This window comes from Silurus aristotelis (assembly GCF_946808225.1).
Source record: "Silurus aristotelis genome assembly, chromosome: 13".
NCBI lineage: Eukaryota > Metazoa > Chordata > Actinopteri > Siluriformes > Siluridae > Silurus > Silurus aristotelis.
This window is the reverse complement of record NC_139586.1, coordinates 5,529,162-5,554,526: the sequence shown is the minus strand read 5'-3', so window position 1 is coordinate 5,554,526 and position 25,365 is coordinate 5,529,162. Positions and strand designations below refer to the sequence as shown.

Below are 25,365 nucleotides of genomic sequence, written 5' to 3'. Positions count from 1 at the left end.
AGACCTGGATTAAACCAGGTGATTATATGGGTCTAAACGAGTCGACACCGTCAGGATATGTTTATAAGCATGAGCCTCGTCAGACTGGTCGTGGGGGGGGGGGGGGGTAGGAACCATTTATAGTGCTTCTCTTAATGTAAGTCAGAGATTAGGATTCAGCTTTAAATCATTTGAAGTGCTCGTTCTTAAAATTGCACTTTCAGACATGCATAGAAGACTCGCTCTGGTCACCGTGTACAGACCCCCAGGACCCTACGCTGATTTCCTTCAAGAGTTTGCTTGTTTTCTCTCAGGCCTCTTGATCAGTTTTGATAAAGTGCTGCTTGTAGGAGATTTTAATATTCATGTAGATGATGTAAACGATGCTCTAGGATTATCATTTGTCGATTTACTAAACTCTTTTGGAGTTAAACAAAACGTCACCAGACCAACCCACCGTTTTAACCACACACTAGACTTAATAATATCCCACGGAGCAGACGTCACTGATATAGATATTTTACCTCAGAATGATGACATCACAGACCATTACCTCATACTGTACACACTACCGGTAGAGCAGATTAACCGTGTTTCACCACGGTATCGACTTGGTAGGACTATTGTTCCAACCACTAAGGACAGATTCATAAATAACCTGCCTGATTTATCTCAGTTTCACATTAAACCCATAACTGCTGATCATCTTGATGAGATGGCGAACAACATAGACCTTATCCTCACTAGCACTTTAGACACTGTTGCCCCCATCCGGTTAAAAAAGGTTCGAGAACAAGCACCTGCACCTTGGTATAATAGTCATACGCATGCCCTAAAGAGAACAACACGTAATCTGGAGAGAAAATGGAGGAAAACTAAATTGGAGGTATTTAGAATTGCGTATAAAGACAGTATGCTTAGCTACAGACAGGCGCTAAAAGCTGCTAGAGCTAAACACCTGAGCAAACTCATAGAAAATAACAAAAACAATCCCAGGTTCCTTTTCAGTACAGTCGCTAAATTAACGACAAATCAGGGATCTGAAAAATGTGTTCCATCACAGTTTAGTAGTGAAGACTTTATGAATTTCTTCACTGAAAAAAAAAATAACATTAGAAAAACAATTGTGGCAGTTCAACCTCTGACAGCATCTCCCGACACAATCGTACTTACAACCCCACAACTACACTGTTTTACATCTATACGACAGGAAGAGCTGTATGATGCTATTATGAAAGCTAAATCAACAACATGTCAGTTAGATCCAATTCCCACTAAACTACTGAAGGAAGTGTTATATACAGCTGGTGAGCCTCTTCTCAATATTATTAACTCCTCACTATCGTTAGGTCACGTCCCTAAATCCCTCAAGTTAGCAGTTATTAAGCCCCTCATTAAAAAACCTAATCTGGATCCAAACACGCTATCGAATTACAGACCAATTTCAAATCTCCCATTTATGTCTAAGATTTTAGAAAAGATTGTCGCTGCCCAGTTATGTAACCACTTGCAGGAGAACAATATCTTTGAAGAGTTTCAGTCAGGTTTTAGGCCCCATCATAGCACAGAAACTGCTCTAGTTAAAATCACTAATGACCTGTTTTTAGCTTCAGACCAAGGCTACATCTCCCTATTAGTTTTACTAGATCTTAGTGCTGCGTTCGACACTATAGATCATGATCTTCTCCTCGATCGCTTACAGAATTACATCGGTATTCAGGGACAGGCATTAAGCTGGTTTAAATCCTACCTGTCCAATCGTTACCATTTCGTAGATTTAAATGGAGAGCTATCCAGGATAATGCTAGTAAATTATGGCGTGCCACAAGGGTCAGTTCTAGGACCCCTGCTTTTCACAATATACATGCTTCCATTAGGAAATATTATTAGAAGGCATGGAATTAGCTTCCATTGTTATGCTGATGATACCCAGCTATATATTTCATCCAAACCAGGCGATACAGCTCAATTAGCTCGCATAACTGAGTGTGTTGAAGAAATAAGAGATTGGATGACCCATAACTTTCTGCTATTAAATTCTGATAAAACGGAGATTTTGCTCATCGGCCCAAAAATAGTACACAGAAGCTCCAGCATCTCAACCTGCATTTAGACGGTTGTTCTGTAACTACTAGTTCAACGGTAAAAGACCTGGGAGTTATTTTAGACAGCAACTTATCTTTTAAAAATCACATCACTCAAGTTACAAAAACAGCCTTCTTTCACCTTAGAAATATTTCTAAGCTAAGAAATATGTTATCTATATCTGATGCAGAGAAGCTCGTCCATGCGTTTATGACCTCTAGAATAGACTACTGTAATGCATTACTAGGTGGATGTCCTGCATCATTAATAAACAAGCTTCAGTTAGTTCAGAATGCGGCAGCAAGAGTTCTTACTAGGTCAAGAAAACACGATCATATAACCCCAATCTTATCGTCCCTACATTGGCTTCCTATTAAGTTTCGAATAGACTACAAACTACTGCTACTCACTTATAAAGCACTAAATGGTTTGGCTCCCATGTATCTATCCAGTCTTTTAACACGCTACAATCCGTCACGCTCCCTGAGATCTCAAAACTCTGGGCTTCTAGTAGTTCCTAGAATAGCAAAGTCCACTAAAGGCGGTAGAGCATTTTCACATTTAGCTCCTAAACTCTGGAATAGTCTTCCTGACAGTGTTCGGGGTTCAGACACACTCTCCCAGTTTAAGTGTAGATTAAAAACATATCTTTTTAGCAAAGCCTACACATAACACACATCACATCACAACCTTGTGCTCCAGAATATATGATTACATACACATTATCAACTTGGGCTGTTAATATCATGAACAGCAGCTACGCTAATTCCTCTCCACTGCTTCTCTTTCTCTCCCCATCCCGAGGCATCCTAAGGTTTGGCCAGCTCCAGTCACGTCCCACCTCGTGAAGATTATGGACCTATGGATGATCATGGAGAAGTAGATGCCGAGTGTTTAAAGGCCCTGGCATGGAGAAGCTGATGCTGGATCTATGATGATCACAAATTGTTCTGTATTGTTGAAAGATTTATGACCAAACTCTTGATGTCACCCATATGAGGATGGGTTCCCCTTTGAGTCTGGTTCCTCTCAAGGTTTCTTCCTCATATCATCCAAGGGAGTTTTTCCTTGCCACTGTCGCCATCAGGGACAAACGCACACCATTCACCTTCACTGTTGTTTTCTGTAAAGCTGCTTTGAGACAATGTCTGTTGTGAAAAGCGCTTTACAAATAAACTTGACTTGACTTGACTATTATTATGTGAAAAAGATTTGCATCATACAAGCATTACATTTTTTTTAGATGTTCTGCTCTCTTAATATATATTTGTTTATATTTAGTTCATGGTGAGAATACAAATGAAGATTTTATAAAGAAAAAGTACACATAAGTATCTAAATTCAGAGTTTTTTTTTTGTCTTTTTAATTTTTGCTTTTTATAAAATATATTAGCTTAAGTTGGAGTGGTAGAGTGGTATTTAATGGAAATGTTTCAAAAGTACTTGGGTGGCGATGCTTCAATAATCTTTGTTCTGTTATTATAGTCATTTCTGCAATAAGTAGAGATTGTTTTTACTGATTTAACTAGAAGTGGTTGTGCCTTTAATCCCCTCTATGTTTGTATTCACCTTTTGCTGTATATACATAGAACAGGCATAAAATTATGAAATTATAACGTTATGACTGGTGAAGTGAATAACACTGATTATCTCATCATGGCACCTGTTAGTGGGTGGGATATTATTATGCAGCAAGTGAACACATTTCTCCTCAAAGTTGATCTATTAGAAGCAGGAAAAATGGGCAAACGTAAGGATTTGAGCGAGTTTGACAAGGACCAAATTGTGACGTCAAGACGACTCAGTCAGAACATCTCCAAAACTGATCCAACAGAGGAGCTCCTGTAGCTCAAATTGCTGAAGAAGTTAATGCTTATAATTCTTGACAGGTCAGGACTGTATTTGCAGCAAAGTGGGACCAACACAATATTTGGCAGGCGGTCATAATGTTATGCCTGATATGGTATATAAAAGTCAGTATTGTCATGATACCACTGATTCTCATCAGTGTTTTGCTGACTGCCGAGCTTAATGCTTATAGTTTCACATTAGGTTTTTCATGTCTATTTAGGCATTTACAGAAAATACTGGTTCTATATAGGTTGTGAACAGCCTGTCTATAAAGACAGCTATAAGACAGACTATTTCTTTCTTTCTTTCTTTCTTTCTTTCTTTCTTTCTTTCTTTCTTTCTTTCTTTCTTTCTTTCTTTCTTTCTTTCTTTCTCTCTCTCTCTCTCTCTCTCTCACACACACACACACACACACACAAAAACACAACACACCTAATGCAAATTTACAATAAGACAATTCGTTTTTGATATTCTTTCCTATTAAAAGAAACAATCAAAGGACCAATGTCACCAATTAATTGTCAATTAAACCACTATAAAAACTGACTCTGGGAAAGTGGTAGCTCAATTGTTAAGGTGTTAGACTTTTGATCAGAAGGTTGTGAGTTCTCAATACTGTTTAGATACTACTGCTAGGCCTTTGAGCACTGCCCTTAACCTTGAATTACTGCTTAGCTGTATGAATGATAAAGTTGTAAGTCGCTCTGGATAAGGATGTCTAACAAATGCTGTAAATAAAAAAGGAAAACATATTATTAGAATTTATTATAAAAAAATAAAAATAAAAAAACAATAAAAATGTTTTATTTAAATGTCTTTTTATTTTTACTCTAGTACATTTTTGTATAATAGTTTTGCATTTAATTAGGATTTAATGATCTTAGGGTAAACTTCATACATTATGTGATAAAACTTGGTCAATAAACTATTTCTGCTCCACCTTTAACAGACACATAACAGACACATAACATGCACAGCATGGCATCCAAGATGAAGTCATAATTTATTACGGTCAATAAAATGAAGAGACACTTTCGCATTGCTGAATACAAGTTTATTTTTCAAAAACTATGAAGGAGAGATGATTGTGGTTACTGTTATTTAGTGCGTAAAATGCGCCCGGCGTTGGGACTCTTGTTTAACACGCCAACACTGTGTGGAGGCCATAGCTGCAAGAAAACACACATAAGAGTAGTGCTGAACAGGAAGTCCAGTATGCCAGGCATGTGTTTTATTATGTTAGAAATGAAAATTACAAATATTTTAATGTTAGGATATACAAAACATACCAACTTCTCAATAGAAAATGCCAGTCTGTAGTTTTTTTGAGAAATTAAGGTATAAGTTGAAGATTTCACTAAAAGAAATGTACTACTGTCTGCAGAGAAAACCCAGTACTGAGACTGACAAGGACACAAAGAACAAAATGTACCACTCTTCATGAGGACTGGCAACCCGGGGTGTTGGGCCTTTGCAACAGACACTTAACTAGTGTTTAGCTTATAGCACAGCCCAATAACAGATGTGATGTACCACTGTCAACAACCACTGTTACTGGAAAGCTTACAGATACAGTGCTGATGGGCAACATTTTCTGTAAGAACCCTTTACTTAAGGCTACAAATAAAGCAAATAAATAAAGAGGGCAAAAACACACCATAATTGGACATATAATGACTAAAGAAAGATTTGTGAGTCTGAATTTGACATCTATGACTGTAACAGAACAACATATGTAAGACGGAAAACAAGAGACAGAATGTTTTTAAACAATTACCTTGCTTCCAGTAAAGAGAAATTTTAAAGGGGACGACATACACACATTTTTAACCAAACTCATTTTCATCTTGATTACCTATACAGTCATTTTGCATTCTTCATATCTCTGAAGAGTCTTAAGTTTTATCAGAAAGAAACAGCTTTATGTTTCTCTTCGAAAGCAACCTAACTCCTGGAGGCATGCCGTGGGCCTAAGAATCACGAACATAAACAACTTTTGCGTAGCGATCATCTGCAAGTTGATCGCATCGATATAAATAAAACAGGAACAACAAGTCTTAAATATACTTTATAGTCTTAAATTAACTATGGCTAACAATCAGATCCAGCCAGACATATTTGATCCAGAAACAGATACAGAGACTGAAATTGAACATCAAGAACAAAAGCTACAACAACTACAGAAAGATGTGTCTATATGGTAAGTACTGTACAACGTTCTTCTTCCCTCACATCTTAAAACACACTTCTTTGGAGTCATTCTTCTTGAGCAAGTCCTGTCCAGCACTGCCAACAACTTCTATAACCAAATGAAGCACGTTAATGGGTGTGCTATTGCTCTCACTCTGGTTGTTGTGTGCGCATGTTCTTTCACGAGAAGTGCCCACACAAGTTATTCTGCTGTTCATGAAATCATGAAGGGCCATACTCGAAAATAATTTTCCAAAACTTATACTTATCTGTCATACAACCAAATTGCAGTTTGAAACTTTGGCCATGAGAATCAAACTCCATAAACAGTGTAAACAACTCAGAATGCATGAAAAAGCATTAGACCCCCATTTTCAGGATTCCAAGAAAATTTGAACATTGCTATAATTCTGACTTTGTGGGAACAGTTTTGGGAACCCTAACCCTAACCCGAGAAAAACATGGGTGGAGGAGTTTAGTGTGGAAAAAGACTGGCCAGCACAGAGCCCCGACCTCAACCCCAATAATCTTCTAGTGCATCTGTAGTTAGAATTTATTACCAAAACTCTCTTCAGACCTCAGTCTGAACTATTAAACCCGGCTGAATGGCAGTTAACATATAATAGCTCAGAAAAAAATGGAAAGCCATTTGAGACCAAAATTAATTACAGTAGATAAAAGTTTAAACTACTAATTATATTTAATTATATTACCGTATTTTTCGGACCATAAGCTGCTACTTTTTTCCCACGTTTTGAACCCCGCGGCTTAAACAACGAAGCGGCTTATTTATGAATTTTTTCCTGGGTTTTTCCCGGTTTCACAAACTTCAAGCCAAAAAACTGAACCCCATAATATTGGACCAATGAAATTTCCAAACGGAAACAAAAAAAACGCACCTCACCTGTGTTCTGAGCTGCACAGCTTCGGGAGAAAAAACTTCCATCGGGTGATTTTTAAACGCACGACGATGCCAAAAGATAAACTCCCGAGAGAAGTAGTTGTGAAAGGAAGGAGGAAGACAGTGAACAATGACTTTCTTGGTCAGCTACTGTTTAGATACAAGCCGTTGTAACGCGTTGAGTCTGGGTGAAGGGAGAGCTCGCTAACTCCAGTTGCAACAGAAATCATATAAGCACAGACAGCTTTCCAAAACTCGTGCTTTTTTATTTTTCTTGGCAACAGCGTTACGGGTTAGACAAAGTAACTTAGAACTGAGCATCAGAAAATAATAAGGACATAATCCTTGTCTTGAACACACGCAGTAATAGCGAATATGCAGTGGCATGCTATTCCTAAAATACCGCTATGCTCCTAAAGGAAGCGCAACATATTTCACCCGTTACACCATGTGTAATGTGTCTTTCGTTAAAGCCTGTGTAAAGTACATTAGTGTAGACATATGTAAACGGCTTATAGACAGATGTGGCTTATTTATGTTAAAAATAAAAATATTTATACAATTCAGTGGGTGCGGCTGAATATATGGATGCGCTTTATAGTCCGGAAATTACGGTACTTAGCGTACAAAAAAGGAGGGATCAGTTTATATAAGTATGGCCGATGAAACTTTGTTTAGCTTATCCTTTAAACCATTAGCAGTTTTTCCAAACAACTCTGTAGAGATGTAATGATTACTAATATTGCAATATGTTGGCAATATACTAGAGTCATATTAGACTTATTTTACTGGTTCTCATTCATACATCACGGTCCTTTATATTTTTCAGTAAATGGTGAAGGGTGCAGAAAGTGCATTTACTTTAAGACACAATCTGGCACTTAAATTGTATTTTTATGGACAGAATATAAAATTTTTCCTTAAACCCTAGCAAGAAATCAAAAATAATATACTATAATACTATAGCTAAAGCAAAATGCTAGCACTACTAAATGCCATCTACTTTGATATTGTGATGTACAATTTGCAGTCTTGTGTTTTTACCTTTAAACATACTCGTCCTTGTATTAGTGCATAGGGAACAGGACCATAACTCCGTGAGTCTGTGGAGTTCTGCAAATTATCACCTTCCAGCCACACGTGACCTCTTGGGACCTAACACACACACACACACACACACACACACACACACACACACACACACACACACACACACACACACACACACACACACAGGAGTGAAAACTAAGAAAATCTTTTAGTCAGTGCCACTGTCTCTAAACCATACAACATTGCAGGTCTCACCACAGTCCTATAAACTTTCCCTTTTTCTCTTGCAGATACTCTTCTATCACAAATCACTCCTGCTATCACTCTTCTCCACCCACTCCACCCTGCCTGCACTCTTTTCTTCACTTCTCTAACACACTCCTCATTACTTTGCACTGTTGAAGCCAGGTACCTGACCTCCTCCACCTTCACCAACTATTCTTCCTGTAACCGCACCTCTCCACTGCTCTCCCTCTCATTCACACGCATGTATTTTGTTTTACTCCTACTGACTTTCATTCCCCTTCTCTCTCCAGGCTCTTCTAAATGTGCTCCCTACTCATTATATTCCATGGAGACTCCTGTCTGACCTCCTCCATCAACCTGTCCATCACCACAGCAAACAAGAAAGGGCTTAGAGTCGATCTTTGATGCAGTCCAACCTCCACCTTAAACCAGTCTCTAGTTCCTACTGCACACTTCACTGCTGTCACACTGTCCTCGTACATGTCCTGCTCTACCCTCAAATACTTCTCTGACACACCTGACTTCTTCATACAATACCACAATTCTTATCTCAGCACCCTGTCATACGCTATCTCTAAATCCACAAACACACAATGTAACTCTTTCTAGGGTGGATTTATTTACCTTTATTAAAAAGCCATATCACAAGTTGATATGAATAAGCTTCTGCTAAGTGCAAACCAAAACCCCAGCTATTAAATAGGCAAGAACACAATTCACAGTGACTCTTAGACACAATTTATACTCACAAAAGTGTGTGTTTTAAATGTATCTAAAGGTCCACTGGTGCACACTTTATCTCCTTCCAGTCCAATAACTCGTTTACAGATGTTCATTTTTGGGTCAAATGGGCTCTTGGCAATAACAATATCCCCTCTGTAAAAAACCCCACAAAAATTACAGAAACCTCTGGGTCACTAGTTAGTAGTATTAGCTCTTACATGCACATACACTCTATGTATAGATACATAAACAAACTCCATTTAGTGATGTAAACCACACTCACTTCTCTATGCGGTATAAGTGTCTGCTGAGGCGTTCTGAAAAAACAGTGTCATAATTGGTGATGGTTGGTTCCATAGATGGTCCTGAACACTGTACAATAAAATGAACACACATACTAATATTAACACAGGATTTAGAGCAACAACGCTTCCATACAGATGACATCTTTTTCAGGAAATGCCTTTCAGCAAGACAATGCTAGACTGAATTAAAAAGCATGGCTCTCTAGTAGAATCTGAATGCTGAAACCAGACTTTTTGCCAACAAAAACCATTTGGTGCATAAGGAAATAAAGAATTAGAAAAAAACAAAACAAAGGACTGTTAAGTAGCTAGAATCCTTTAAATCCTGTGTCCTGTCAGACACAAATGGGACATCATTTCTCTTCCAAAACCTTAGCAACTGGTCTCCTCAGTTTTTAGATGTATACAGAATTGCTGAAAAAAGAAGGGATGCTACACAGTGGTAAACATGGCCCTGTCCCAATTTTCTGTTGTGTGTTACGGCCATCAAATTCTAAATTACCTTATATTTTCCTTTAAATGGTACACTTCCTCAGTTTAAACATTTAATATGATTTCTATGTTACTATGAATAATATATGGGTTTATGGATTTGTTGCATTCTTGTTTTTTTAGGAATTGGGGTTGTACAATCAAGCATTTAGCAGTATTCCTTTTAATGATTACTGGAAGAAGCTTAACAAATGGTTATCTATATAGAAAAGGAATGCTGCTGAAATATTACATCCATATATAACATAATTGGTTCATACATATTTTCAGGATCTAAACATTAACACATTAAGAGTAATGGATCAGTTTCTAGTTAGTTGTGGGTAATAAAATGAGTACGTAAATGCCATCTCAGATGTAATGTGTGAAATGCATATGATCTTAGGTTTATATGTAACTGAAATTACAGTTGTAAGTTTTATGTCTAGAGTTGTAAAAAATGACAATACAGTTTTGAAATTAGTGCAAAAGTTATTGTAAAAGGTGCAATATAATGAATAGGGGTTTAATGGTACATGTCATCATACTGAACTATTTCGGTACAGGGCTTTTCGTATGGCACACAAGTGTACCGAATATAATACTTTTTACGTAGGAAACATAGTTAAAATCTGAGCTTTTCATTTCTTCCCCCCCTAACTTTAGTGAAATTAAACCTGCAGTTGCCAGGACCATATGAATTATGAAATATATATATGGAAATATTTGAATCTGCTGTCAGTCTGAATTTGTCCTAATTTACCTCAAAAACAGCGGACAATGATCAGTTTTAGATTACTTCTATTGAGGTATACACTATAATGTAAATCTTTTTTTTTTTTTTTTAACAGGCTAGCCATTTCAGAATTCATTAGCTTCATCCATGCACACAGAAGCCATTTGCAGCACACATACACATCTTTACTATGGATAGAGCAAGTACAGTGTAGGCTCTGTAGGCTACATCTGCTAACTAGCTGCTGTGCGAGAGTCCTCAAGTGTGTGTCATTTCTGTTTAAATATGGCTTTAAAAAAGTTTGCCACATTTTTTATTCTATCCATAAAATTTTGTGTTTGTACTATTTATTGTATTTTTACTTAAGATATTATACCTACACACAATTCATCCAGCGATGCACGTTATCTTTTGATATTCATCAATACTGTATTGTTATTAAACACACATTACTTATTCTTTGAATTTACAGTTTATTTTTCTTCGGACTAGGGCTGCAACAAGTAATATAATGAATAATAATGAAATTCATTGTCAATAAATGCCGTTATTGATTATTTGGGCTGCTAAAGTTACAGGTTAGTGTGATGGTAAGATAACGCAGCCGCTTGCTAAATGGCGCAGAGTACATATCACCCGACAGCAGGAACAAGTGTGCGTTCCAAGGCATAAGAGCATTTTATGCATGCAAAGTATAATACAGCCACATTCACCCAATAGTGAGGTGAATATTTTCATTTTGACATACAGAATAACAGCCTGGGGGGGATCCTATGGTTAGTTCTGGTCTTAAAAGGCTATAAATTAATTAGAGGTTGACCAACTATGAAATTTCCAGCTTGGCATGAGACATACAGTATGTTTGTTAGACAGCAAAAATCTTTTAATGGAACTTAATTTATATCTTGGTTAGATGACCTGTATGAGTTAAGCTGATGACTATGTTTAACATTATGTGTATTATAAGTTAATAAAACAAGATGTAATTAACTTACCATGACAAACTCTCCAATGTACTCGAATGTGCAGTGAGCGATGCAGCCATACTGAACAGCATAGCCAAAAAAACCCAACACCTTGCTAAACAAACGCTGTGACATCAAGCACTTCCACAAAACACCTGTATCATAACCTGTAAAAGCAACTGTTATTGTAGTGCACAGTATAACATTACACAATCTCACATAACACGCAGTTTTGCTTTACACACAGTCTCACTGTGATAATGGGGGTGTTGTCAGGTGTGAATAGAGGGTGGAGCCAGAAGAAGTGAATGTTTAGGATTAAACAACTGTGCATAAGTTCCAAGATAAAAAATAAATAAATAAAAAAACACAGCGAGACATGCAGAGGAGTGCTTTAAAACACTGCACTCGTAAATATGAAAACTTCAGTGTGGCAAAAAAAAAGCCTAGCCTTTACATTGATAACCAGTCACAAGTCTCCCATTATACAGACATACAGTACACACAGTCTTACATTACACACATACTCACACAGTAAGCCAACTATCTGAATGGAAAAGTTATGCTTTTATGCTTGTTCTATCAGGGAAAGCAGAGAATTTTGTTTAAAAGGAGAGCCTGGGTAAACTTAAAAAGATTGATTCATGCACTAGATAGGGTCAAACAGTCATCAGTAAATTGTTATGGAATGTAGCTGCCTTGGTTTATAATTAAAATTATATATATATATATATATATATATATATATATATATATATATATATATATATATATATATATTATTACAGTGTTGTAATTAATAATTTATAAAACATATTGCATTTGACAGGACCATACAACCATACAGTAAGTTTAAATTACTGTATTACATTAAACTGCACGTGTTATTAAAGATGGATCCCTATACACCAAATTAGAAATAAATCTCACTTTACCAACCATGTATCTAACATTAGATTTTATTATTTACAAAATATACACAAACAAGAAAACTAATAATTTATTTGACAATAAATATTGCTCCCAATAAGCATATGTATTTTACTCGTTTTTGTCATTTCAGATTCATTTTGGATATAAAATTCGGACAAAAGCAGAGGATAAGAGAGGACCATCTTCAAAAAAAAAAAAAAAAAAAAATCCGCCAGTAATCACTATATAAACCGGAAACATGGGACACCGGACTGAGAACAATGCTAATGTGTTCTTTTCTTTTCTTGGTATTTAATTATTTTTTTTTTTAGAATCAAGAGTTTATTTTAAACATGTAACATGTAATATTTCAGCTTATTTCAATACAACCAGTCATAAACTTAAAATATAACCCTGTTGTTTATTTTTTTAAGCCAAAGAGATATGAGCTCCATGAAAACACATCGCGAATATCTCCTTTTTCCACAAACAAGCCGAGTACTTAAACAATTTTGTGTTTATTTATTTACATGTAAAACGTTACTGTTGTTCGCATCTATTAAAACACGAATTAGAAGCAGTGCTCAAATAATAAACTTACCTTACAGTTACAGACGGAACCTTTTATTCACTTCCGTTTACTATGAACTTTGAACTCGCAAATGTGAAAGGAGTGTCATTTGTTTTCCTCTATCCAGCATGGCAGTGCCCATGCAGAGCGCAGCTAAAGGGACCCGTTTATCGGGAAACGTCACCAGCTTTCAGAAAAAAACCCGCAGTAAACTGATTCAAATTCCTGGAACTAAACCGTCTGTTCACACTGGGCAGCTTATCATTTCTTCCGGTGTACCGTCACTGGATTGTGCTCTCGGTGAGTTTGCCTTTACCTGAACTATTCAGCGCAGGGACAGTAAAACTCCTATTTAAATAAACTGCTGGTGTTGTTTAACAGAGTAAAACCCTGTTGTGAGCTGAAAGCTGCTGCTATTGACTATAATGCAACGTGAAATACACAAAAAATAGCGTCCATACACAGTTAGTGCAAATAAATTACAGTTGATGTTTTGATTTTTAAAGTATACTGCTTTTGTGAAATAGTAAATAATATGTTATGATAGTATGTTATAGAATGCTATGATTTTAAAGTACACTGCTCCATGAAATAGTAAAGGCATGGCTGCAGAATGAAGGCATAGGCTATAATCATTACATTTAAAAATTTTTAAACAGTACATGTTCCTGTTCATTAGGAGGAGGACTGGCAGTGGGAAGTCTGCTGCTTATTGGTAAGAATAAACATGTGGACATTTCTTTTTTTTTTTTTTTTTTTTTTACATTTACAGTATTTGGCAGACACCTTTATCCGAAGCCACATAAAGTGCTTTATATTGTTTATCAAATAAAAAAAGTTCTCAGTAGCTTGTCATAGGAATAATCTCTATCCTAATTAGGTTTCTAGCTAAATCTTATAAATTATTGTTGGATGTAAAGAACTTTGTAAACTTTAGGCAGGTGTAAAAAAATGTAAAATGCTTTTAAAAATAGAAATGTTAATAAATATGTTTATCAGGTAACAAAATAAAAAGTAAATTAACCTAATAGAAATCCAAACTAAATCAGTATTTAGTGTGATCACCCTTTACCTGCAAATCAGCATCAATTCTTCTTCACTTGCTCACAGTTTATGAGGGACCTCAGCAGGTCAAGTCAAGTCAAGTCAAGAAGCTTTTATTGTCATTTCAACCATATATAGCTGATGCAGTACACAGTAAAATGAAACAATGTTCCTCCTGAACCCAGGTTCTACATAAATAAAATGCAGAGGTTGGACATCCAAACACCTTGGAGAACTAATCACAAATCTTCTGTGGATGTAGGCTGCCTAAAATCCTTTTGTCTCTTAATGTAATCCAAGACAGACTTAATGTTAAGATCCAAGCCCTGTGGAATCCAAACCATCAATATTCTTAATGATGGTAGTTCTTAATGGTGGTTCGTAATGACATTGACTGTACTGTATATTTGGGGTTGTTGTCTTGCTGTAAAATAAATTTGGGGCAATCAGACTTCTTTCTGATTGTATTGCATGATAGATATCTGCTTGATATATTTCAGCATTAGGGAAACCAATAATCCTGACCAAATCTCCAACTCTATTTGCAGAAATGCAGCTGCAAACTTGCAAAGAACCACCATGCTTTACTGTTGCCTGCAGACACTCGTACTGCTCTTCAGATTTTTGGCAAACAACTTGCCACCTGCTACAGTCAAATATTTAAAATTTTGTTAAAGTTTTTGTTAAAATAAGCTTTCTTGGCCAATCACTGTGTCTAAGGTCCTTAACATTGTTATTTTTTGTGCTTGAACAGCACACCTTGAACAGCACACCTTGAAACCCACTTTACTTTGAAATCTTTCTGGGAGTCTGGGAGAGACCTTGCAGACCTTGTGACTTATTGCTGTGCTCAGTCTTGCCATGGTGCATGACCTGTGACATGAAACTGTTTTGCACATGCTCACTTTAGTAACAGTGTTTGGCTGTTCATCACCCAGTATTACACCTCCTACACAGCTGTTTCTGTTTCAGCCAATGACTATGTTTCAACCTACATATGAAATTGATGACCTTTAGCACTTGCTTGTTGAAATCGGTAATGATGCACCTCTGACTCTGATCGTACACAATCTCTGCCTTTGTGCTAAGTGTGCACATGAAAGGGTAGTTACACCAAATATGGATTTGATTTAGATTTTCTTCTGTTTGCTCACTTTGCATTTTGTAAATTGATACAAATAAACAATGTAATCTGTTTTTTAAAAAGCATTCTTACTTTACATTTCTTTACACCTGCCTTCTTTACACCTGCCTTACCACCTGACTTTTTACAGTTCTGTATATACCCCAACAAGATGTGCATTACAGTAATCAATGCAGTAGAAAAAATAAATAGGAATCAGTTTTTCAACCATTGAGTCTGCATAAAAAATTAATCTAAACCAAGATTTTGCCTGCTTTTACCTGATTTTCAAAAATTATGTACTGTAATCCCCTGCTTTACCACGGTTTCGCTGATTTTCCCGGTCTCTCACGGATAGCATAATAGACCAAAATACTTATACGGAAGTTTTTTGTTGAAATAATTAAGTTTATTAATTCAAATATAATTACTGTATTCCTGCAAATGTTTTCTGTGTGTTTAAAGTGTGTGGGAGGATGATTTACAAAAAAAGCATTTTTGGGGTGGCTTCCGTTTATGCTGTTTTTTGTTTATTGTGGGCGGTTTTGGAACGTAACCACCACGATAAATGGGGGATTACTGTATTTGCTGACCAGGGGGGAAAATAAAGATGCTAATAACTAAAGGGACCTAAAGTGAACCTTGTGGGACACCAGTGCAAACAGGATGAATTTTTAGAACTGTCACAACCATTTATGAACAAATTGCTTGCCGTAAGATAGGATGCAACCTCTAATCATCTGACAAAAAAGCAGTCTATAGAGATCAAATTTACTAATAGTATCAAAAGCAGCAGTGAGCTTAAACCAAATAATAATAAAGAAAGAAGCAGACAAAAGATTTGAACAAATCATTTGTGACTCCACAGCAGTTTCTAAAATAACTAAACAAAATAATTAAATAACTTGCATAAGTAAATAACATATAAATAATAACATACAAACAACATACTGAAAGGGCTCAAAAATAGGTAAGGTGTTGACAGAGTTCATGGGTCTTTCAAAGAGTCCCATAGGTCCTCTTTATTTTCTTGCTTTTTCAGTGCCTTTATAGTGGTTTGAATTTCCATAATTATCCTGGAGATGATTAAAGAGATGGGAGTAGCAGCCTTTTAAAAATTGAGGGCTACACAGACGTCAGTAAAATCTCACATCCACACATTAATACCATGGAGACACACATCCACACCCAGACAGTAAATCTTACAAGGATCAAATTAATCAAAATGCTCACTTAAGAATTTGACAAATTGTAGAGTGAACAAACAAACATGGTGACTGTATTTCCATGTTTTTTTTTTTAGCTCTGTCTTTATCTTTACTTAAAAATACATACAATACTAACTATTATACTTCATAACTATACTAGTCTGATTGCAATAAATAAGTTTATCCTATTCTTTTTTATTCATTTAACAGTTAGTCATTAGTGTGTGTGTTTGTGTTCATCTGTGTTTGTGCTTGTTTCATGTGTGTTTTCTGCAGGGGAGGATGAGTTTGACAGCTATTCTCGTGCATTGTTGCAATATTTCTTGGCAGAAGGCGTAATGAGTGGACATGAACTATTCATTGCTTCTGCTCAAGATCACCCTAAAGAAATCATAAAGGTATTATGTTCTGTATATGCTATCGGAGTTAAAAAAACAAAAACATTTTATAGCTTAAAAGATAAAACAAATAGATGTAAGATGTATTATGATTTACAACCCCAAACCCCATAAAAATCCCAAAAAAGTTGGGACTCTGTGTACAAGTGTTACTTAAAACAAACGACTGAAGTGACATTTTGCAATAAATTAGGCTAATTGGCAGCAGGTCAGTAATATGATTGGGTATCTCAAAAGAAAAGATGGTTTTGCCAATCTCAAAACTTGTGTCTACAAATTGTTGAACAATTTCAATGTAATGTCCCTCAACATTAAATTGCATACTTTAAATATCGCATTATCTACATGACATCATCAAAAGTTTGATAATCTAGAGAAATCTATGTGCACAAGGAAACTATATATGCTGCATCATCTGGACTAGTAAGGATAGGGACCATTTAGCTTATAATCAGTGATCAGTTTAAAAGCCTGCATCTCTGATGGTAAGAGGGTGCATTAGTGCCTACTAGTGTTGTCAAAAGACCCAGTATTTAGGTGCTAAGTCAGTACTAAACAATGTTAACATTATAGCACCATATTTTCTTAAATACCGGTGGTACAGAATACTATGTCAACCAGGTTCTTGATGCGCTTTCGAAAAGGTGCACATTTTGCGTCCTCTTTATAAAATATTTTGGATTTGTGGCTGATGACAAGGGAAACATCATAGATCATCAAAAACCAATTTGCAAACAATGTCAATTTGCAACCAATTTGCAAACAAATTGCAAAACATCTTAAAAACCGACACCCAGATCTGGCGAAAGAGTTCTTGCAGGTAAGTTTCAATTTCATTTTACAAACCCGATTCCAAAAAAGTTGGGTCACTGTACAAATTGTGAATAAAAAAGGAAGGCAATAATTTACAAATCTCATAAACTTATATTTTATTCACAATAGAATATAGATAACATATCAAATGTCGAAAGTGAGACATTTTGAAATGGCATGCCAAATATTGGCTCATTTTGGATTTCATGAGAGCTACACATTCCATAAAAGTTGGGACAGGTAGCAATAAGGCGGAGGACCAATTTGCAACTTATTAGGTCAATTTGGCGAAACATGATTGGGTATAAAAAGAGCCTTTTAGAGTGGCAGTGTCTCTCAGAAGTCAAGATGGGCCGAGGTTTTCCCCCATGCTGCGGCAAAAAATAGTGGAGCAATATCAGAAAGAAGTTTCTCAGAGAAAAATTGCAAAGGGTTTGAAATTATCATCATCTACAGTGCATAATATCATCCAAAAAAAAATCTCTGTGCGTAAGGGTCAAGGCCGGAAAACCATACTGGATGCCCGTGATCCTTAGGACCTTAGACGGCACGGCATCACATACAGGAATGCTACTAATGGAATTAGTAATGGAATAGAATGTAGAATGTAATGGAAATCACAACATGGGCTCAGGAAATACTTCCAGAAAACATTGTCGGTGAACACAATCCACCGTGCCATTCGACATTGCCAGCTAAAACTAATACTAAAAACTAAACTTATAGGTAAAAAAAAGAAGCCATATCTAAACATGACCCAGAAGCACTTGGCCCGTTTTCTCTGGGCCAAGGCTGTTTGGTGAACAGAGTTCTGTAGTGCCTGCCAGACGGGAGGAGCTGAAAGATGTTGTGTCCATGGTGCGAAGGGTCAGTAGTGATTTTTCCTGCCTGGTTTCTGGTTTTTGTATGGTACAAGTCCTTGAGAGTGGGCAGGGGAGCACAAATGATTTTTGCTGCTGTTTTAACTGTTTTCTGCAGTCTGTTCCTGTCCTGTTTTGTTGCTGTTCCAAACCAGATGGTGATTGATGAGCACAGGACAGATTCAATGACTGCAGTGTAGAACTGCATTAACAGCTCCAGTAGCAGACCGTACTTTCTTAATTGGCATAGAAAGTACATCCTCTGCTGGGCCTTTTTGAGAATGGAGTTTATGTTGGACTCCCATTTCAAATCTTGGTAGTGGTAATGGTAGTGCCCAGAAACTTGAAGTTCTCTACAGATGACACAGGGCTGTTGGATATTGTGAGGGGGAGTAGTGTTGAAGGGTGTTTCCTAAAGTCCACTATCATCTGCACAGTTTTGATTGTGTTTAACTCGGTTGTTCTGACTGCACCATAGCACCAGCTCCTGCTCATCTTGCCCATCATCTTGGATGAGTCTGATGAGCTTGGTGTCATCTGCAAATTTCAGAAGTTTAACAGTTGGGTCACTTGATGTGCAGTCGTTCGTATAGAGGGAGAATAGTAATGGGGAGAGGACATCCCTGAGGACATTGACATAAGAAACCTTATAATAAAATGCCTTATAGTGTGTACCTTGAATTTTATCCCTAATGAGCATGCCAGTTGCGAGTGTGACAAGGAAAAACTCCCTGAGATATCATGAGGAACAAACCTAGGAACAGACTCAAAATGGAACCCATCCTCATCTTGGTGGCACAGAATGTCCATTCATTACAGTTTCATCATTATTGAGGTGTACTGTTCAGTGATGGGCTTTTAAATGGAGAAGTGTTCTTGCAAACTGCGTACACAAGCCATTGCTGCAGACTGTTTATGTTAATTGCAGGCCAAAGCCATCTTTATAGTTCTTGAATTGCCCAGTAACTTTATTGCTCTTTAGGCTGTTGATATCCCCAGCTGCGCAGAGTGGTCTCCTCCTTCTTCTTCTTCTTTTTCTTCTTCTTCTTTCGGCTGCTCCCATTAGGGGTTGCCACAGTGGATCATCCGTCTCCATACCACCCTGTCCTCTACATCTGCCTCTTTCACACCAACTACCTGCATGTCTTCCCTCACCACATCCATAAACCTCCTCCAAACTATCCTCCAAACCGACTTTCTACTCTTCATCCTCTTAATCGCTGCTCTCACTTACTCCTTACTAATCCTATCCACTTCCTGCTTCAGTAACTTCACATCATCCAACCTTCTCTCTCTCTCATTTATCTCGTTCATCAGCTGCTCAAAATACTTCCTCCATCTTCTCAACACACTCTCCTCACTAGTCCTCACTAGGTGATGGAACACATTTCCATCACCATCCTTTATTGCTCTTACTTGCAACACATCCTTCCCAGCTTGGCCCTCTGCCTGGCCAATCGGTACAAATCCTTTTCTCCTTTCTTAGTGTTTAACCTCTCATACAGCTCCTCGTATGCCTTTTCTTTGGCTTTCGCCACATCCCTCTTTACCTGCTGTTAGGGAGGCACAAGCCAGTGCACTCTTAGTGCCGGTCCCAAGCCCGGATAAATGGGGAGGGTTGCGTTAGGAAGGGCATCCAGCGTAAAACGTGCCAAATCGAATATGTGGGTCACGATTAAGAGTGGTCTCCAATTGTAGAGAATTCAATCCAGAGGTAGGGCGTCGGGATGGATCAGGCAGATCCGAAAAGAAAAAAGCGACAGGAACACTGATCACTGGTACCTCAGGAGCATGTTTAACTCAACAGAGAGGGAGGGACAAATAATGATTGTTAAATATTCTCATTGTTAAATAAATGTTTAAATACACTGTAATCAAATAAATTTTTTATTTGTACATACATTCAAGGTACAACATGCAGTGAAGTGCTTTTTACGACGGTCCGGCATGAAGGAATAGGATGGGGAGAAAAATAAAACAAGGAAAAAGAAGGCAGATAAATAAAGTATAAAACTATATAAAATATAAGAATATATAAAGATATATATGAGAAAAAAAATTTGTATATACAAAATATGCTTGTGGCAGTAAACAGTAAATTAGTAAACAATTTAAGGTGGTTTATGTAATTGTCCTTAAAGTGTCCATGTGTGGTATGGTGTGGTATAAAATATAAAGTGGACTGTGCTGTGCGAGTTTAAAGTGTCGTAGTGCGAACAGAAAAAATATGTGCAGAGAAAAAGTGTGATGATGGAGAGAGTGGACCAGTTTTTAGATCCTGGGTGTTTCCTGGTTTAAACTCTGAATGGCCTGCAGGAAGAAGCTCCTCCTCTCTGTGTTCGCTTTCAGGGAGTGGAAGCGTTTCCCTAATTGCAACAAAGAAAAGAGTCCATTGTTGGGATGGCTGAGGTCCTTCACAATCTTCCTGGCTCTGGTCCGGCACCGCAGGCTGTAGATGTCCTGCAGGTTAGGGAGCTTGGTGTAGATGGTACGTTCAGCTGATCGCACCACCCTCTGGAGGGCTCGTCTGTCCTGCATAGTGCTGTTCCCAAACCAGGAAGTGATGCTACCCGTCAGAACGCTCTCAATGGTGCAGGTGTAAAAAGTCTTTAGCACCTGAGAGGGTAGTTTAAAGTCCATGTGTGATGTGAACACCTAGGTACCGGAAACTGTCCACTCTCTTCACTGGAGTCCCGTTGATGTTTAGCGGTTGGTATGACCGCTCCTGCTTTGTGCTGAAGTCCACTATCAACTCCTTAGTCTTGCTGACGTTCAGGAGAAGGTTGTTCTTCTGGCACCATCTCTCCAGGTTTTTAACCTCCTGTAGGTAGGCCGTCTCGTCGTTGTTGATCAGGCCCACCACAACAGTGTCGTCAGCAAACTTGATGGTGGTGGAGTTGGAAGTGGCCACACAGTCGTATGTGTACAGTGAGTACAGCAGGGGGTTTAGAACACAACCCTGTGGAGCTCCAGTGCTGAGGGTGAGGGTGGATGAGGTGTGTTTTCCCACCCGTACGGCTTGTGGTCCGTCTGACAGGAAGTTAGAGATCCATTGGCACAGCGGCAGGCTAAGTCCCAGGACCTCCAACTTATAGGTGAATGTGGAGGGAATTATGGTGTTAAATGCTAAACTGTATTCCACAAACAGCATCTTTGTATAATTCCCATTTCTGTGGTCCAGGTGGCTCATCATGGTGTGGAGGAGATGAGCAATGGCGTTCTCAGTGGAACGATTCTGACGGTATGCGAACTGTAATGGGTCCAGTGTGTCTGGTTGTGATGCAGTGATGAAGTCTCTGACCAGTCTCTCAAAGCACTTCATCACTACTGAGGTCAAGGCTACAGGGCGATAGTCGTTAAGGCAGGCGGGCTGGGTTTCTTCGGGACAAAAACAATGGTGGACTGTTTGAAACATGAGGGGACAACAGACTGTTCCAGTGAGAGGTTGAATATCTCAGTGAACACCGGTGCTAGCTGGTCAGCGCAGGCTTTTAGAACCCGACCTGTGATGCCATCTGGTCCTGCTACCTTCCTGGTATTCACTCTCTTGAATGCCCTCCTCACGTCATGCTCCGAGATGGTAAAGGTGTTCACCTCTCCGGCTCTCTTTGCCTGCACACTGTTTGTGCCGCTAGCACCGCTAGCGTAGTAAGCTGCAGCCTCGAAACGAGCGTAAAAGATGTTTAGCTCATCTGCCCGAGAAGAGTCCGCATTCACCATTCTAGAAGATGGTGTTCTGTAGTATGTGATTGTATAGTGTGATCAGGGTGCAAGTAGGCACGCTAGCACAACTAGCTATGTCAGAATAACAAAAACCGAGAGCCAAAAGGTAACAGACAAATTATCAGCCTAGACTTGAACACTGAGACTTTGTCTGTATCCCAAACCCTAATTGGAAGGCTGTTCCATAACTGTTGTGCTTTGTTAAAGAAGGCTCTTTCCTCCACTTTAGTTTTTATTATTTGAGGCAATAACAAAAAAATAAATAAATAAATAAATAAATGGAATTGGGGCTGCAAATAAATTCTAATTATGTTTAGAATTGTGTGTACTCTGAAAACAAAATGCAATTACAAATGCATGTTATATTTATTTTCATGAACATTGCTATAGATTTTTATCAGTAAAACAAAAATGTAAAGTTTTTTTTTTGCTGCAGGATATTCCGTCTCCATTCCAGGAGGAAGAGACAGAGTTTAAAACCATATCACAGACTCTGGATCAGCAAGACACCATGAAAATTGCCTGGCGCTATCAGAACCTTCCTAAGGTCCAGGTAAACACAATTCTACATGGAGAGATGGAGATGAATGTGTACAATGAAGTAGCAAAAAGTATTAAATGGTTATGTCTTATGCCTGATGTTGTGTCCAGACTGTGCTGTCACCTTCATCCCATTTTGGCCATTATTATGACCTTGCCAAACATATGGGGCAAGATCGTCTACAGAATGCCAAGATTCACACTTTCTACCTGCCTGAAGAGCAAATAGCACCAACAAGTCTCAGGTACACACTTCAGCTATAGAAAAATATTTATAAATCTTTGATATACAGTATATACATAAAAGCATGAATTGATGCTTTTTGCCAGATTAAAGAAATTATTGTAGACAATTTTTATTGGACACATTATAAATAAAAAAAATTAAAGATAAATAAAACAAAAAGCTAAAGTGCTTTTGTTTGCTGAACTGAGATTACAGATCATAAGAAATGAGCACGCCTCACTGGTAAAAAAAAAAAACAGAAATTTCATATTACATTATAACATTCACATGTATTGTCTCTACCTAACTTCTTCTTCTTCTTCTTTCGGCTTCTCCCATTAAGGGTCGCCACAGCGAATCATCTGTCTCCATACCACCCTGTCCTCTACATCTGCCTCTTTCAACCCAAATACCTGCATGTCTTCCCTCACCACATCCATAAACCTCCTCCAAACTATCCTAATCTTGCCTTCCTCACCTTGTCTCCAAAACGTCCTACATGCGCTGTCCCTTAAAAAAAAACCTTTGAAAACCTTAACATCTTCAGCTCTGCTACCTCCAGCTCCACCTCATTTATTTAGTCAATGCCACTGTCTCTAATCCATACAACATCGCAGGTCTTACCACAGTCCTATAAACTTTTCCTTTCACTCTTGCAGATACCCTTCTATCACAAATCACTCCTGCCACTCTTCTTCACCCTTTCTACCCTGCCTGCACTCTTTTCTTCACTTCTCTAACACAACTCTTTTTTACTTTTTTACTCTTTTTACATTACTTTGCACTGTTGACCCCAGGTACCTGAACTCCTCCACCTTCACCAACTATTCTTCCTGCAACCGCAGCCCTCCACTGACCTCCCTCTCATTCACACACATGTACTCTGTCTAACTCCTACTGACTTTCATTCCCCTTCTCTCCAGCGCATACCTCCACCTCTCCAGGCTCATCTCAACCTGATCCCTACTCTCACCACAAATAACAATATTATCTGCAAACATCAAAGTCCATGCAGACTCCTGTCTGACCTCGTCTGTCAACCTGTCCATCACCACTGCAAACAGGAAAGGGCACAGAGCCGATCCTTGATGCAGTCCAACCTCCACCTTGAACCAGTCTGTCGTTCCTACTGCACACTGGACTGCTGTTACACTGTCCTCATACATGTCCTGCACCACCCTTACATACTTCTCTGACACACCTGATTTTTCTCATACAATACCACAACTCCTCTCTTGGCACCCTGTTGTACGCTTTCTCTAGTTCCACAAACACAATGCAACTCCTTCTGACCTTCTCTATACTTCTCCATCAACATTCTCAAAGCAAATAATGTGTCTGTGGTGCTCTTCCTCAGCATAAAACCGTACTGTTGCTCACAGATGGTCACCTCTTCTTTCAGCCTGGCTTCCACTACTCTTTCCCATAACTTCATGGTGTGACTGATCAGCTTTATTCACCTGTAGTTACTGCAGGTCTGCACATCTCCTTTATTCTTACAGATCGTTATCAGCACATGCCTCCATTCCTCAGGCATCCTCTCCTCTTCCAAAATCTTTTTAAACAATCTGGTTAAAAACTCCACTGCCATCTCTCCTAAACATCTCCATGCTTCTATGTTATCTGGTCCAACCGACTTTCCACTCTTCATCTTCTTATTTGCTGCTCTCACTTCCTCCTTACTAATCCTATCAACTTCCTGCTTCACCATCTCTACATCATCCAACCTTCTCTCTCTCTCATTTTCCTCGTTCATCAGCTGCTCAAAATATTCCCTCCATCTTCTCAACACACTCTCCTCACTAGTCAACACATTTTCCATCTCCATCCTTTATTGCTCTAACTTGTAGCACATCCTTCCCAGCTCGGTCCCTCTGCCCTTGTTCCCTTTGGCAAATCGGTATAAATCCTTTTCTCCTTCCTTAGTGTCCAACTTCTGTGTCTACCTTCCTCCACTCTTATACGTCGCCCCATGATCCTCCTTCTTTTTAATATAAGTATTCATTTCTCTCTACCTAACTAAATGTATCTTATGTTTAACATTGCTGTCTTTATGCTTTAAGTTGCATTGGTAAAATATCATCAGCAATATCATTCAGAAACACAAACAGGCAAAATAGTGTTGGAAAGTGCCAGTGTTGAAAAAATTAAACATGCAAGTTTTAGTGGTTGTGAGTTCAAATCCCAGCCAAACCAATCTGCCACTCCTGGGCCCCTGAGAAAGTCCCGTAACCCTATAGCTACTCAGTTGTATGAATTACATAAATGTAAGTCGATCTGGATAAGGGTGTCTCCAAAATGCTGTAAATGTAAATTGTTTATATGCAAAGAGCTTGGTTATATAACAGTGTTATTTTTCACCAAACTGTCACCCTGGATAAATACATGTAGCTATACGACATTCTACTTCACAAGTTTCTGTATGTATTTGGAGAACATCATTAT

At 38.1% G+C, this 25,365-nt stretch overlaps 2 protein-coding genes across 5 annotated transcripts in view; one reads left to right on the top strand and one right to left on the bottom strand.

Annotated features, from left to right (window-relative positions):
* Positions 1-4,947: 4,947 nt before the first annotated feature.
* On the bottom strand, positions 4,948-13,153 carry immp1l (inner mitochondrial membrane peptidase subunit 1). 2 transcript variants are annotated; one of them, XM_083558220.1, is made up of 6 exons: positions 13,016-13,153; positions 11,533-11,669; positions 9,309-9,397; positions 9,052-9,178; positions 8,051-8,161; positions 4,948-5,084 (listed from the first exon to the last, which is right to left on the bottom strand). In XM_083558220.1, the coding sequence occupies exons 2-6, from the start codon at positions 11,635-11,637 to the stop codon at positions 5,013-5,015; spliced, it is 504 nt and encodes a 167-aa protein (XP_083414346.1). In that variant the 5' UTR covers positions 11,638-11,669; positions 13,016-13,153; the 3' UTR covers positions 4,948-5,012. The 2 variants fall into 2 exon arrangements, with proteins under 2 accessions (XP_083414346.1, XP_083414347.1); XM_083558221.1 differs by having other exon boundaries at positions 13,021-13,045.
* The window catches only part of elp4 (elongator acetyltransferase complex subunit 4), a gene marked incomplete at its 5' end in the record, with an annotated part of 33,040 nt that continues 20,788 nt past the window's right edge, over positions 13,114-25,365 (top strand). For all 3 annotated transcript variants that reach the window (XM_083558194.1, XM_083558193.1, XM_083558195.1), the window contains 5 exons: positions 13,114-13,285; positions 13,665-13,700; positions 16,637-16,758; positions 22,591-22,707; positions 22,806-22,939. In XM_083558194.1, the coding sequence (XP_083414320.1) occupies positions 13,114-13,285; positions 13,665-13,700; positions 16,637-16,758; positions 22,591-22,707; positions 22,806-22,939 (581 nt within the window). The remainder of the gene's footprint in view (positions 13,286-13,664; positions 13,701-16,636; positions 16,759-22,590; positions 22,708-22,805; positions 22,940-25,365) is intronic.